The sequence below is a fragment of the Filicampus tigris genome, chromosome 18 (genome assembly GCF_054856515.1).
Source record: "Filicampus tigris isolate MCC_2025a chromosome 18, RoL_Ftig_1.0, whole genome shotgun sequence".
In the NCBI taxonomy this organism is placed as follows: Eukaryota; Metazoa; Chordata; class Actinopteri; order Syngnathiformes; family Syngnathidae; genus Filicampus; species Filicampus tigris.
In genome coordinates, this window is record NC_141234.1 from 13,985,895 (window position 1) to 14,002,500 (window position 16,606).

A 16,606-nucleotide genomic window follows, 5' to 3' on the forward strand; every position below is an offset into this window, starting at 1 on the left:
GAGGACTACAGAAATCTGAGAATATTTACTGTCGGGAAGCTGAAATTCCCCCCAAAATAAAGAAAATATCCAAACGATGAATCAATTACCAAAAATAATTAGATTGCGTTTATAATTAGTCCATGGTTGCGCCTCAAATATTTGGGGGGTACAATAGTACGAATACAGTAGTATCACATCGGTGAAATTAGTGACATAATATGATGAATATTTGTTCCTCATATTTTCTCTTTTTTTTTCACAACTGCATACCTACTTTTACGCAACCATGTATACCGTATTAAATGTGTTTGTAGCATTTAAAAGTATTTTTAAAGACCTTTAAAAAAATAAATAGAATAGTTATTTAGTGTACAGTACTGCATAGTGTATTTCTACATCGCGGATTTCACTTATTGCAGAGGTGATCTGGAACGTATACCAAAACCTATAGGTTGCATTCGTTCAAAAAAAAAAAAAAAAAAAAAAAAAAAGTAAAGCACTTAATAGAAAAGTTTAACATAGTAGAAAAGTCAACGTACAAGTCTGTTACACACAACACTTTCCAACGGCTGGCCTCATATTCTTTTCAAAGCTCAAGAGTACAATCCATATTTGCTGTACAATATTACTATTTAACATGAGAAATTGTTCACTTTTTCAGTAATCAAACATTCTTTGCATAGATTTTGAAATGAGAGCGGTTTCAAATGGCAACAAAGGCCGCTTTAAAAGCCAATTTCAAGTCTGACGATGGAAACTCTCAAATACGTTTTATGCCAAATCGGTAGCGTTGCAGTGTGAAACAGAGCTCCCTCACCTGAGAGTGGACAAAAAACGTCCTTAACACAAACATTGCAAACGAGTACATGTTTAAAACCTGTGCAGAGAACTGAAAAGCGGTGAAATAAAAACACTTTAGGAAACATTTAAAGCTGACAAAGTACAACGTTGCAATTTTTCAGAATCAAAGATGCTTTCAGAATCAAGAGCCTTACCCCAAGACGATTATTGCAGCAGGTTATGCAACAAGATAAAAAGAATTATTCACACGGTTCAATTGCACAACACAATCATAACGCTCTAAGCATAATAGTCAATACATGATGGCTTCCGTCTTTGTTGTCGTCACGTATTTATGTAATGGTGCATGTACCTGCAGCCTGAATCAAAATATTTGAGATTCCAGCGTGCGTCAGAAAGATTGGTGGCTATGGAGGCATCGGCCTTTACCGATTCTGTTTTCAACTGTAATAAAAGAAAGCGAGTCTATTAAATTTGATCACTCAGATCTGAAAAGTCAAAATTCAAACTCAGCAGCACTCTATTTTGTCAACAACCAAATAACATTGTTTAGAGATTGGATTCGATCGTTTAAGCCTGGACAAAATCAGCGCAAAGTTAAATGTCTTGTTTTTTTTGTTTTGTTACGGTCCCAATGAGTTAGCATCAATCATTTCCACAACATAATACGGACCATCTGTGACGTTTGGCAGCTCTGACTATATTGTAGTATTGCTTTGAGCCATCATGCATCAGGAAATTGTACTTTACACCAACCTCACCGTAGCACTTTTGGGAATCGTTTTATCACACGAGTTCATATTGACAGCAAGAATTGTTAAAAAAAAAAAAAAAAAAAAAAAAAAAACAGACAGACAGACAAATAATGCTGGGCCCTGAGTGCCATACAATGAACGGACATGAACTATTTCCGTTGTAGGCTTCATTCAAAATAACCGAGTTCAGGGGTCACCCAGCTTTTGGAAACTTCTGGCCAAGGCCCGCCAGTTTTATACACACTTCTGAAATAAGAAATGTGCTCATATGTTCCCTTAATGTGAATATGTTATTATTGATGACACTGGTCAGCAAATGTTTACCTTTTTTTTTTCAGAAATCAGAAACGCAAGTCAATTGTTCCAGATGATTTTGGGGGGGGGGGGGCGCTGATTCAAAATCTGCCCTTATTTTCTTCATCAGCTTTGAATAACAATAACAACAGTAATAACACATATGGTAATATTAGTCACATAAATTAAAGCAGAATTTGAAAAAAAAAAAAAATGCTTTTTTTCTTTTACAAGAATATGTTTTGGCAGCTCCACTAGACTAAAAATGGCATTCTGGTTCATATTGCGTTTGTGGAATAGGCGTTATGCAGCAAAATGCACCCATATTTATCCATTTCAGGGGGTGGCCATTTTGTCAGTTGCTGTCGACTGAAAGTGACAACACAACTGCTCGTGAGCCGCGATTGGTTGTCATTTTCAGTGACAAAATGGCCGCCCCCTGCGATGGCTAAAAAAACGGGTGCATTTTGCTGCTTCGCTCATATTGCACAAACGCAACATTAACCAGAATGCCATTTTTAGTCTGGTGGAGCTGCATATGTAGAGAGTTGAAATCAGATGTTTAAAAACAGAGACCCCTACAATTTATTTTGTTATTTGTATTTGTTTTCCCTAGTTTAAATTCTATAGTTTCTCACTCATTTCTAGGCAGCTAATCCACAGCCATCCACTAGGAGGTGCAGCGGCACTGCCGCTACTCTATGCCGCGAGGAATAGTAAATGCTCCTTCTGCGATGACAACAGCGGCTCAACGTGTGTCCCTCCTATTCTTGCCACAGGTTAGTCAATACACTCACAAGTCATAGAAATCAGTCTACAACGGCGTTAAAACATTAGTGTTGAGCACTTTACGTTCGTACGAGTGGTGATAAAGATCGTTTTTAGGCGCAAGTGTGTAAATGTGAGCATAAGCTGATGCTAACCATGCTAAAGCCAGCGGCCTCGGCCCGTGGAGTAGTGAGTGGGAAATGAAGAAACTACTAAACTGTCTGTTGAAATTAATTGACTTGCACTTCGGGAATATTTTTCTCATGCATGTTTATTTCCTGGTCCATTTTTATAGCAGATAGAAGCATAAGGTTTAATGCCACGACTGGTAATATTTTCATGTAGTCATTTTGTACATTGAGCTATGGACGCATTGTAGAAAGCTTTAGTGGGGGGGAAGCGTCGGTTAAGGAGTATTGCACTTTTTTGGGTGAGACTGTTGTTGGAGAAAGGGTACAAATAAATGTATTTCTTTGATAAATGCAATTATTTTGTACCGATGATCAAACAACAGGATGTAAAACAATCAGTTGTACTAAAAAATACATTTCCTGTGGGTTCGTAACGCGTTAAAACTGTAATTCATTTGTTGAATTTTTAAATGTGAAATAGCAAAAATGTTTGCTTGACGTTATTTCATGTGGAAATAGTTATGAAGAAACTTTACAGAGAGGCTTTGTTTTATTGAATTTAATTTTATTAGACTTAATATATATTTGGGACTCAGGTTACAGCAATGCTTTGTACAACAAGACTGGAATTTTGATTTTTATTCTGTTATTGAAACCTGAAGTATGCCCTGAAGAGCAATAATAAATGTTCCTTCTGCGATGACAACAGCAGCTCAACGTGCATCTCTCCTATTCTAGCCACAGCATTTCACCGCACGATGAGGCGTCAAGAAATATCCAGTTAGCCCTCTAGCTACCGAAGCAGACCGGGCAACACAGAACATATTCTTGCCAATAATTTTGGGATTTTGTGTGTGTGTGTGGGGGGGGGGGGGGGGGGGGGGGGTGTCGACGTGCTCTTTAAGAGTTAGGTAGGGCTGCTCGATGATGACATTTTTTTTTTTAATCACAATTATTTTGGCACTCATTTAAATCACGATTGTTCAAACGATCATGCATTGTTTTTGGTACAAAAATGAAAGAAAATGTTTTCATGTGAAAAAATATAAGAACACATAGATTTCTTTGAAACACTATGCAAGTTCCCTTTGGAGCACACAAAATTGAGCAAATTAGCTATTAGAAAAAAAAAAAAAAAAAAAGGTGCAAATGCATAAATTCAAGCATGATTTCTTTGCGTAAACAAACAATGTGCTGGATATAAATGCGTCTTAAGAATCCTTTTGTACGAGTATGCCAATTTTGTAATCGTGGAGTGTAATAATCGTGATTGCAATTGAATTTGGATGAATTCCAAAGCCCCAGGGTTCGGTTCAGCAACGGGTGGAATATTTTTCCTGAAAAGGCTTTGCGATAAAATTATAAAGCATGGTGAAATCCGCTTTTGTAGGTCAAACAAAAGTCAAACCTCTCAAAAATGTGATGTGCTATGGGGGGAAAAAAAAGGAAAAGCATTTTTAAATCAGCATAAAAAAATAAATTAGGGACGCAAAGCCATCTCTGATTAAAAATGTGCTGTTTGCCAGCGTAATTAATGATATTCATTTGGTGAAGCCATGCAAATGATTTCTCACGATAAGATGCAACACTTCATTTTTAGGAATCTCTACCAGTGTTGACATTTCCAAACGATCACGTCAACATAATTTGTAGAAATTCCCAATGTCCCATGACTGCTGAGCCAAATTCAGAACAGGCCACAACGCGGGCTACTCATGCGGTGCCTCTGTGGTGGCCTCTGGACTAGAAATTTCGCCATAATAATATATGAGAGAGAGAGAGAGAGAGAGAGAGAGACTCTCAAAGAATTTCACTGCACTTAAACTGCCAGACGTTCTCAGAGCCTCTTGTACCCTAACGTTTGAAAGAGGAGGGAAAAAACAACAAACAAACAAAAAAAGCAGAAATACATTCCTGGGATTGAACACAGTCCGGACTGTGAAAAGACGTTTTGGGCAGTGAATGAGTCAGCAATTCATCGCGTTGCCAAAAGTGGCAGGCCCACAGAAATTGGGCCCGATTGTTGTGGTACATTCTGTCGTTTTTGGGTGGTTTACAGAGGCTTGGAACAGGCACCTGGCTGCCACATGCGCAAATCCACCAAAATCTGGTTCAGCTTCAACTGCCACAAATTCCTGTCCTCCTTTGTGTCTGCGCTCAGCCAGTTTCTACATAAGAACAAAGACAACAAGCAGTCAGTCCATGGGAGGAACACATCGTTTTGTACATTCAGTGAAACTGCCCACACTGACGCTGTTGCGTATAACCAACGTGAATGTTTGATTGATTTCCTTTGTTAACAGTTTTCGTATGCCCCCGTTTTTGTGCCGGTTTACTTAGTCTGCCTTTGTTTCCGCCCTGCTCGTCCATTGTTTTTGACAGCTACTGGGTCCTAAAAGGGGAGGAATTCGGACCGGCCAATAGGCGATTACTATCTGATCCGGCTTGACGGATGGCGGAGGGATGCCCAGGCTGCAGACGGATGGCGATAAACGGGCCGGCAAATTTGAGTCAAATGCCCACCTATTCTTACCACCTTTATTGGTTATTTCGGAACTGACTCTTTTGGACCCCATTATATATATAGACCTCCCCATCATTCCACTTCTTTTATTACAGAATTTTCAGAATTCTTATCCATTTTATATTCCAGTTATAACAGGATATTAATAACTGGCGATTTTAATATACACATGGACAACATCTCGGACCCACTATCCAGAGATTTTTCAAACCTTTTAAACTGCTTGGATTTTAAACAGCACGTCTTGCAGCCAACTCACAACAGAGGACACACCCTGGATTTGGTTATAACCTATGGCTTGTCTGCTGGTGTGTCCTCTGTTGTTGACTTGGCAGTGTCAGACCACTACTGTGTCTATTTTAACATCGCCAGTTTTAACCATCTAGCAGTCCCGGTCAGAACAGTGAAGAAACACTACCTATCTTCTGAGGTGGCTGCAAATTTTATCGAGATCTTAAAAAGCACTCCTGCTGACATTTTACCTGCACCCTGTGATCTTATTGTTGACAATTTTAACCTACATCTTAAATCATCATTAGATTCAGTAGCTCCACTTTTAATTAAAACAACAAAAACAAAGACTGTACCCCCGTGGAGAAACAATGCTATCAAAATATCAAAGAGAAAATGCAGGAGTGCAGAGAGGAGGTGGAGAAAAAGTAAACTTACAGTACACTTTGAAATTTTATGCGAACAACTGAAATCCTACAATAAAACAGTCAAACTGGCAAGATCTTCCTATTTCTCAAACCTCATTACAGTCAATAAAAACAACCCCAGGGTTCTCTTCTCCACCTTTGAACTTTTAACTAGTTCTGATTTTAATAAGTCCCCACAGAGACCAACAGATGCTCTCTGTGAGGACTTTGCAGACCACTTCAGAAGTAAAATCGATGACATAAGATCCAGTCTTTTAGCCCGTCAAAACACAAGTTTTAATAAACCCGGACAATCATATTTACATGAGGAAACACTGGAAAGTTTTGCCCTGGTTGATGCAAGGACACTTGTTCGAGTTTTCTCCCAGGTAAACCCAACAACCTGCCTTTTGGATCCAATTCCCACATTTCTTTTTAAGACATTTTATGGATTTTTTGAAGAACAAATTTTAAATATAGTCAATTGCTCTCTTCAGACAGGCGTCTTCCCCGCTGCCTTTAAAACGGCGGTGGTGAAGCCCCTTCTGAAGAAGAGCGGTTCTGACCCGAGCGTTTTTAATAATTACAGACCCGTATCCAACTTACCGTTTTTAAGTAAGATTTTAGAAAAACTGGTTTTCATCCAGTTGAATCATTTTTTAAATACAAATAATATTTTGGAGAAATACCAATCTGGTTTTAGGATGAACCACAGTACGGAGACTGCTCTTTTAAGGATTTTAAATGATATTAGGTGCACTGCAGACGTGCGAAAACTCACAGTCTTGGTGCTACTGGATCTAAGCGCTGCTTTTGATACAGTAGATCACCAAATTTTATTAAATAGACTTAAAAATCTAGTGGGCATCTCTGGTACTGTTTTTGACTGGTTTTATTCCTATCTCACAGACCGATATTTCTTTGTAAGTATGGATGCTTGTTCCTCTAAAACTCATGAAATTAAATGTGGGGTTCCTCAAGGTTCGATTTTAGGCCCCCTACTTTTTAATCTTTATATGCTTCCCCTCGGGGATGTCATCAGGGGACACGGCATCAGCTTTCACAGCTATGCTGATGACACGCAGCTGTATATTGCCGTGTCTCCTGATGACACAGGACCCATTGATACCCTTTTAAATTGCATTTTAGATATCAAGTCATGGATGGCAGATAATTTCCTACAGCTCAATCAGGACAAGACTGAGGTTTTAGTTATCGGTCCCGAAGGTCAGAGAGAGAAGCTTTTACCAAAACTACACATTTTTAATCCCTCACACTGTGAAGAACCTTGGCGTCATTTTTGACTCTGAGCTCAGTTTTATTCCTCATATTAAAAAATGTAACCAAGATTGGTTTTTATCACCTTAAGAATATCGCCAGAGTCCGCCCGTTTCTCTCTCAGGCTAACACGGAAGTGCTTATGCATGCCTTTATTTCCTGTCGTTTAGATTACTGTAATGCCCTGCTCTCTGGCCTCCCGAAAAAGAGCATTTCACCACTGCAACTACTGCAGAATTCAGCCGCTCGGGTGCTGACGAGAACCAGAGGGCGGGAGCACATTACGCCAGTTTTGAAATTGCTGCATTGGCTCCCTGTGTGTTTCAGGATCGATTTTAAAGTACTTTTATTAGTTTATCTGATTTGCTTTTATCATACCAGCCCTCGCGGATCCTGAGGTCCTCTGGCGCCGGCCTTTTATTTATTCCAAGGGTGAGGACCAAAATGCATGGCGAGGCTGCATTCAGCCGTTTTGGTCCTCACCTTTGGAATAGCCTGCCAGAGGATGTCAGGTCTGCAGAGACTGTTGATATTTTTAAGAGGAAGCTCAAGACACACCTTTTTAGTTTGGCTTTCAACAACTTTTAAATAATTTATCTTTTCTTTTGATTGAAGATAATTCTATGTTTTGCTTTGAATGTTTTAAAGCACTTTGAGTTGCATTTTTATGTATGAAAAGTGCTATATAAATAAAATGTGATTGATTGATTGATTGATATATATAGTATTGCAATTGTACGCGGTACTGCGTATTTTTTTTCCCGGTGTGGCCCCTAATGCAGCATTCTACTGCTGGGCCCTTTCGGCGAGGTTCGCGCCGCAGGTGCTCATTTAGGAAAAAAAAAAACAAAAACAAAAAATCAGATTCTTTGTGTAAGCGTTCATATCACGTTAGAAAGGCGACCTCGGTCTTGTCCGCTGTATGAATACGCGTGTCGCCAAACCCGCATGCGCACACGAAGAGACGACGTCACTCATCACGAATTGTCGGGGCATTTCCAAAGTGAAGCGTAGGGATGTAACGATTCACTCGAGCCCCGATCAGATTCGATTTTCAGTTCCCGATTTTCGATTCGATGTTTTAAAAATTGCTAGCATGCTTGTGTCTGTGCACTAGTGTGGCACTGCAGCCATCCATCCACCAACGCAATACGCCATTACGTTTGGCGTACAATACGATGGACACGTTCAAAATGCGTCGGGAACGAAAAAACGTGGAAAGGCATCATTTCCGAGATAAAATGAATCAATTTGTAGTCCAAATGGATTTGCCTCGATTAATCGAGGCAAATCCATTTCAAATTGCTTTTCGACTAATCGTTACATCCCTAGTGAAGCGATTAAGTAGGAGGTAGAAATAATTACAGTATTTGGGGAAATTTATGAGGTGAGGCTTTACTATCCCATTTCACGGAGACATCGCTAACGATGATGTCACGTGGTAGCCGCGCGTAAAAAATGAATCGATGCCAACCGTGGCTGAATGACTACCATCACCATGAATGCCCGCTTCATGTTTCAAGTGGGATTAAATTCAAGTCAAATATAAAGTCAATAGTATTAGTCAAAACAACTTTGCAGATTCGATCCCAGCACTTTCCCTCTGCCTGCGCCGAGCGCATGTTGGGCTCCGGATGACGTCCGTGTCGGACATATGCGACCTGGCCGTCCAGACCGCGGTCGCATATGGGTCCAAAAAATTGGATACGTATCCGATTTAGGAGAACATATGAAAAGGACCCAGATTGGATTTGGGGAAAATAAAAAAAATCCCCAAAAAATCGTAACCGTGCCGTTCCAAAAAAAAAAAGAAAAAGAAAAAATCGTAATCGAGCCGTTCAAAAAAAAAAAGAAACAAAAAAATTGTAATCGAGCCGTTCAAAAAAAAAAAGGGAAAAAAAAATCGTAATCGAGCCGTTCAAAAAAAAAAAAAAAAAGAAAAAAAATACGTAATCAAGCCGTTAAAAAAAAAAAAATAAATAATCAGACACGCCGCACATGGGCCCAAAAATCCGATCTGGGTCGCGTTTGCCTGCGCTGCGAACCTAGCCGAAAACGTACGTCTTTGTGCAACTTTATTGCCATTTACAGTATGAATGATCATCGGTAGGCTCCAGCACGCCCCGCGACCCTTGTGAGGATCAGCGGTATCGATAATGGATGGATGGATGACCATCGGTACTCACTTGGTAACACACATGGAGTTCTTGCATTGACTAACGAGTGTCTCTTTGTCGTTTTCTCTTTGTGGTCTGACGGTGACGAGTTCGAGTGTGTGTGGTCTGGCACAAAACTCTCGCTTGGCTGGTTCCACCCTGTCACTGATGCAGTTGGCTAGATTGATATGGCCGATGGGTTTCTGTGAAAAAGAGAGCGAGAGAGAGAGACTCAGGAGAGGAAACGCAATCATGAAATGTCCAAGCATTCAAGCATGCGACCACGTTATTGGCCTTTGTCAAGGTGTGACCCCTCTGACACGGCTGGCCTATTGGATTCTGCCAATGTATGGGCAATGTCTCCCTCCTGCTTCCATAACCCATTTGGAGAGCATTGCCAAAAGTTTGAAAATGCTCTACAAATGTTTGAGGAGAAAAAACACTCAGCGAGGCGCAATGGTTAAACTAAGGTGCATTCAGAGCACAGCAGACGGAATGTAAGGACGGAGGCGCTTTAAAAGGACGAGGACAGAGGACGATCCTTTTCATGAAGAATTGCGGAGGGACGCGGATGGAAGGCTCCCCAGGACGGACCGGCAAAAAGCTCTGCTGTAGCCAACGTTCAGTTCAGCCCGCCCAAGTGTCCCCTTTAAATATCAGGAACTTGGCAAATATTCTGACCTACTAGAGCACTTAAACTTTCCTTTCACTCATCCGAGCTTCAACTCATTCACTGCCATTGACGTATGGATTCGGCTTTTCACAGTCATTCAGTCCCAGGAACTTATTTATCTTTTTTTTCCCAAATGTTAGGGTCAAAGAGGGTCTAAAAATGTCTGGCAGTGAATTCAATGAGACACCCGAGTTGACACGCCAACACTCGCATCGTAGCTCACTTGCTGTACATTTTAGGGTATGGCTACCAAGACCTTTTTGTATATCGGGGTGCCTCCCGATTTTCATAGACTTGGGTAAAACGAACGGACCGCGACAGGGCTCCATTTTTTCAAACCCAATTGTGACAACTTTAAAAAGGTTGTTTTTGTTTGTTTGTTTGTTTTTTGCCCAGCCCAATGTTTGTGCCAGGTTTAGTGAGTTGTCGTTCATGTTTAGGCCTTCCAAAATGTGACTCATTTTGGAGAGTGATTTCACAGAAAGAAACGCATCCGTAAAGCGAACAGCGAACGCTGCTTGGGCCCGAATAATTACCAAACTTTTTTACCTTTCTCTTTTCATCATCGGGGTAAGTCCAATAGGAGATACAATATCCCGATAAGACGCACCATCTTCGGTGCCAGGCCCCAAAACCGCTAACATCCTCAAACATGGTCTAGAAGAAGCATTCGATTAGCACAATGAGTAGAAAACAGTACAAGCAAACCAACATTACTCGGTCTTGCACTCATTCATCATTTTCTATCCAGCCTATCCACATTAAGTGTCAAGGGTAAACTGGGGCCTATCCCAGCAGACTCGGGGCCAATCTGGACCGCTCGATGGCAGGGCAGACCTCCACTCACCAGAAAACCTTTTTCTTCCACCTTTGAGCCGACTTGGCACAGCATCCTGAGGTAGATGTGACCCTCCAGAGGACACACGAACGGGACCTTTTGGCCGGAGCAAATGAACGTGGTGACAAACAATGAAAAGTGTGGCAATATACTCCAAAACTGGATCGAACGTGAGAAGGACTCCCGCCACACAATCACTACTGTTGATGGTCGTCTCAGTTTTGCTGTTCAATATGTATCGATGAGGCGCAAAATGTGAATTTTGAAGCGAAAATAGCGATTTGAAACTGCGGCGGTGTACTTCTCTAAAAGAAACAAATCGGTAGTTGCAGCCCTACTCGAAACCAAGCACAAAATGAATAACCTCCGGCTCAAAGTGACGAATCAGACAAAACATTTACCTTCTCCAAAGGAAACTTGTGTTCCCCAATCGAAGAAAGAGTGAGCTTGCGATGGCCAACCCGGACAAAGTTGCTGGTACGAACGGCGCCTGGGCCACCTGGACTTGCAAGAACTTGGAGGAAAGAGTTACAATTTCAATCCTCATTCCAGGAACACTTTCAACACCAGCAAAAGTACAGAATCGAAACAAAGCATTTAAATGGTTTTGGTAGAATGTGTTCAAAATATGAATAAACGAGCTCAGTCAACAAATCTCCAAAATTGTCCAGAGTTGATTGCGATTAATCACATTTTTACCGAGCTTGGAACCGATATTGACTTGAGTAAAATCTTGGAATGAATGTGGAAAAAATATAAAGGTATGTTTTGACACAGACTGTTCTAAGAGCTTTCTTTGACCTTTGAATACGATTCCTGTCCTGTAAAATACAACCGTTGAACGATGCACCAAAGACGTACAGCTAATATGGCATTTGAATTTGGCTTTGCAAAGTGCGCAAATTATTTGGCATTTCTCCAATGAGCCGTCGAGCAACTTTTTAAAGTCAAACTGCGCCTTTGCATCACTGATTCTCCTCCAAGTTTGGCTGCGCACTGAGCAGAGGGAAGCTGCCAGAAGGAAGTGAATAAAACGCAGTTCATTTTCTTGAATGCGCGATCGAATTTAGAGTCATCTCCATCGTTAACGCTTTCGCTTTGACAGCCCTAGAATGAAGACATATTTATTCAAAGAGATGAATGTTGATTCACAAGCATCAAATTTTCCATTCTGATGATGACAGGTCTTTACCATTTGTATGAGAATCATTTTGAACATACCTGGTGGTTGACCACTTTTCTGAAAAACAAAGGGAAACATGAGCCGGCCGATTAAAAGAAAATGCAACATTCTGCAACACAAAGTGAGGACAGAGACAATGTACAAGTGACCGCCACACAAATGCACACTGAGCGAGGCATGAAAAAGACGTCCCCCCCCCCCCCCCCCCCAAAAAAAAACGTAGAATAAACACGGGTACAAAATATTGACAACTTCCTGGAGGTCGCTTGATTCATAAACAATGAGTTCCCGTTTTTTCTTCTTCATTAAGCTGTCATTTTTCAACATCACAATTCCAGGAGTTATGTGTCGTACCAGACAATTCACATTTTTATTACAATCCATTGGGGATGTAACGATTAATAAAAAATTGATTTAAAATGGATTCGCCCCCCCATTCATCGATTCGATTAATCAAAAAATCGAGTTGATTAAATTCATCGAGAAAATGATGTCAGGAAACGTTTTTTTCATTTTCGACTCATCGAAAATCGAGTTGATTAAATCCATCGAGAAAATGACATCTTAGCGTTTTTTTTCATTTTCGACTCATCGAAAATCGAGTTGATTAAATCCATCGAGAAAATGACGTCTTACCGTTTTTTTGCATTTTCGACCCATCGAAAATTGACTTGATTAAATTCATCGAGAAAACGAGGGCTTGAAAGGTTTTTGTCATTTTCGACCCATCGAAAATGGAGTTGATTAAATTCATCGAGAAAATGATGTCAGGAAACGTTTTTTTCATTTTCGACTCATCGAAAATCGAGTTGATTAAATCCATCGAGAAAATGACATCTTAGCGTTTTTTTTCATTTTCGACCCATCGAAAATCGAGTTGATTAAATTCATCGAGAAAATGATGTCTGGAAACGTTTTTTTCATTTTCGACTCATCGAAAATCGAGTTGATTAAATCCATCGAGAAAATTACGTCTTAGCGTTTTTTTTCATTTTCGACTCATCGAAAATCGAGTTGATTAAATCCATCGAGAAAATGACGTCTTAGCGTTTTTTTTCATTTTCGACTCATCGAAAATCGAGTTGATTAAATCCATCGAGAAAATGACGTCTTAGCATGTTTTTTCATTTTCGACTCATCGAAAATCGAGTTGATTAAATCCATCGAGAAAATGACGTCTTAGCGTTTTTTTGCATTTTCGACCCATCGAAAATCGAGTTGATTAAATTCATCGAGAAAACGAGGGCTTGAAAGATTTTTTTCATTTTCGACCCATCGAAAATGGAGTTGATTAAATTCATCGAGAAAATGAGGTCTGGAAACGTTTTTTTTTTCATTTTCGACTCATCGAAAATGGAGTTGATTAAATTCATCGAGAAAATGACGTCTCGAGACGTTTTTTCATTCCAGATGCATAGCACATTTTGAATGTGTAGGTCAAACGATGCTTTGGCGCCAAACATCATTGCGTACTGCGTTAATGTTACGCTAATGTTACGCCCGCCTCCAGCCAGAGCCATTGATATTGTTCGACGCGGCACGATTGACGCTCCTCTGCGGCGGCAACGCAACACGTGAAACTAGACGATGACACAGACGGGAAAAAAAGGGGGGCTTCCGACTATTCCTCAAACATTTCCGAACCGTCGTTTGTGAATCGCCTAAAAAAGTGGCGGACCGGTGCGTCACGTGGGCGGAATGCCCAGCTCTGGTAAACGCTGCACAGTCGGGGATGTCGCAATGTGGGCAATATCGCGACCAAAAGCTCATGGTTTGGTTTTATCGCAGCATTGATGTCACAGTTTGATATGTATTGCAATATTGTGTGAAGGCTCACACATCCCAAAAAGAGGCGGGTTAAAAATAACAGCATTTGGGCTCAAAGGCGGACCAATCCACGAATTGGCCCACTTTGACCCATCACATTTCATGCGGACTGAAGTAGTGGATCGGTGCATTTCTGACCCAAAACGGTCTTATTTTTAGCCCAAGTGTTTTTGGAGTGCAGTAAAAAAGTCAAAGTTGCCACCAATCAGTCAGACCGGCCAATATTTTTCAACATCTCCGTCGGCCCGCTTCAGCCGAACACAGCGTTGCGAACTACACGGACCAGGATACTTTGCGCTGCGGAGCCGAGCCAAGCCTATTTCTTTGCGAATGCTGTTATTATGTACAAAAAGGGAATATTGTGATTTTTTTTTTTTCTTCTCCCCTTCATATGAGCTCCTTTTTTTAACAATGTCATGAGCTTTCAGACAGTATCGTGAGCTTCTTCTTAATGTGTCGCCAAGCTCTCCACAACATTGCGATAATGATCGTGCGCGATATGATGGTATCGGGACATCCCTACTATACAGTCGATCGAGAATCTCCAGACTTGCTAATAGTGGGAAAAGAAGAAAGAGAATCCGCTGAAGATTAAAGACGAAGATGCTTTCAGTTTCCAAACCTTACCGTGATAGCCAGAAATCTCTTTGGGGTGATGGCCTGAAATTGAAAACATTTGGCACTATTACTATTTTGTCAAAAATCGCAACAATTTTGGCCTTTCTCAAGAAAAACATCAGCTCCGTTTCTGTTCTGGCAGTGTAAACTGCTACGTAGGCCACCCACAAAAGCTGAAATGCTTTCATAATTGTTCATGCTGGCATCCACAAACGTACTCGGACAAACATCCATGACGCCAATTCTGACTTGCTGGTAATATTCCGGCCCCCAAAGTGCACGTACCTTTGACTTGCCGGGTTTCTTCTTCTTGTCACGACTCATTTCACGCTTTTGAATCTGAGGAGGTCAAAAGTCAAAGAACGGTTGGTCCAACTCGCAGAAACATTGCGGAGCGCTAAGGGCCGAACGATTAATTGCCGCCGCCGTTATAAGGCTTGATTTCGATTGACATGCCTTGGAAGTTTTTACCTCAGCATTCTATGACGCATAATGCACAACATATCTGATATTATAACATACACACATATATACACATACATACACATACACATTGATACTTATACACACACATATACATATATACACATACACATATATACACATACACATATATACACATAAATATACATATATACACATAAATATACATATATACACATAATTATACATATATACACATATATATACATACATATATACACGTATATACATACACGTACATACACATACATATATACATACACGTACATACACATACATATATACATACACATATACACACATATATATACATATACACACATATATATACATATACACACATATATATACATATATACGTATACACATATATACATATACACATATATACGTATACACATATACACATATATACACATATATACATATACACATATATACACATATATACATATACACATATATACACATACACATATATACACATATATACATATACACATATATACACATATACACATATATACACATATACACATATATACACATATATACATATACACATACATACACATACATACATACACATACATACATACACATATATATACATACACATACATACACATACATACACATACATATATATACATACACATACATACACATACATATATATACATACACATACATACACATACATATACATACATACACATACACATATATACATATACATACATACACATACACATATATACATACACATATATACATACACATATACACATACACATATATACATACACATATACACATACACATATATACATACACATATACATATATACATACACATATACACATACACATATATACATACATATATACACATACACATATATACATATATATACACATACACATATATACATATATATACACATACACATATATACATATATATACACATACACATATATACATATATATACACATACACATATATACATATATATATATACACATACACATATATACATACACATATATACATACACATATACACATACACATATATACATACACATATATACATACACATATATACATACATATATACATACACATATATACATACACATATATACATACACATATATACATACATATATATACATACACATATATACATACACATATATACATATATATATACACATACACATATATACATATATATATATACATACACATATATACATATATATATATATACACATACACATATATACATATATATATATACACATACACATATATACATATATATATTTATACATACACATATATACAAACACACATTTACATACACATATATACACACACATATATACACATATATACACACACATATATACATATATATACACATACACATATATACATATATATACACATACACATATATACATATATATACACATACACATATATACATATATATACACATACACATATATACATATATATACACATACACATATATACATATATATATATACATACACATATATATATATACATACACATATATACATATATACATACACATATATACATATATACATACACATATATACACATATATATACAT

General features: G+C 38.9%; 1 protein-coding gene and 1 long non-coding RNA gene across 4 annotated transcripts in view; one reads left to right on the forward strand and one right to left on the reverse strand.

Moving 5' to 3' along the window:
* Positions 1 to 16,606, reverse strand: part of anln (anillin, actin binding protein) — a 73,441-nt gene that overhangs the window by 33,514 nt on the left and 23,321 nt on the right. For 2 of the 3 annotated variants that reach the window (XM_086013831.1, XM_086013833.1), the window contains exons 16-23: positions 14,752 to 14,805; positions 14,476 to 14,508; positions 12,060 to 12,078; positions 11,240 to 11,352; positions 10,848 to 10,934; positions 10,550 to 10,657; positions 9,358 to 9,530; positions 2,885 to 4,899 (exon numbers count right to left, since the gene is read on the reverse strand). The exons of the other annotated variant lie outside the window; for it this stretch is intronic. In XM_086013831.1, coding sequence (XP_085869957.1) covers positions 4,785 to 4,899; positions 9,358 to 9,530; positions 10,550 to 10,657; positions 10,848 to 10,934; positions 11,240 to 11,352; positions 12,060 to 12,078; positions 14,476 to 14,508; positions 14,752 to 14,805 — 702 coding nt within the window. In that variant the 3' untranslated portion in view covers positions 2,885 to 4,784. Of the gene's footprint in view, positions 1 to 2,884; positions 4,900 to 9,357; positions 9,531 to 10,549; positions 10,658 to 10,847; positions 10,935 to 11,239; positions 11,353 to 12,059; positions 12,079 to 14,475; positions 14,509 to 14,751; positions 14,806 to 16,606 lie in introns of those variants that run through there. 3 annotated transcript variants of the gene reach the window in all.
* Positions 2,268 to 16,606, forward strand: part of LOC147132646 (uncharacterized) — a 35,023-nt gene continuing 20,684 nt past the window's right edge. Inside the window, exon 1 of the long non-coding RNA XR_015081990.1 lies at positions 2,268 to 2,611. This is a non-coding gene — a long non-coding RNA (uncharacterized LOC147132646). The remainder of the gene's footprint in view (positions 2,612 to 16,606) is intronic.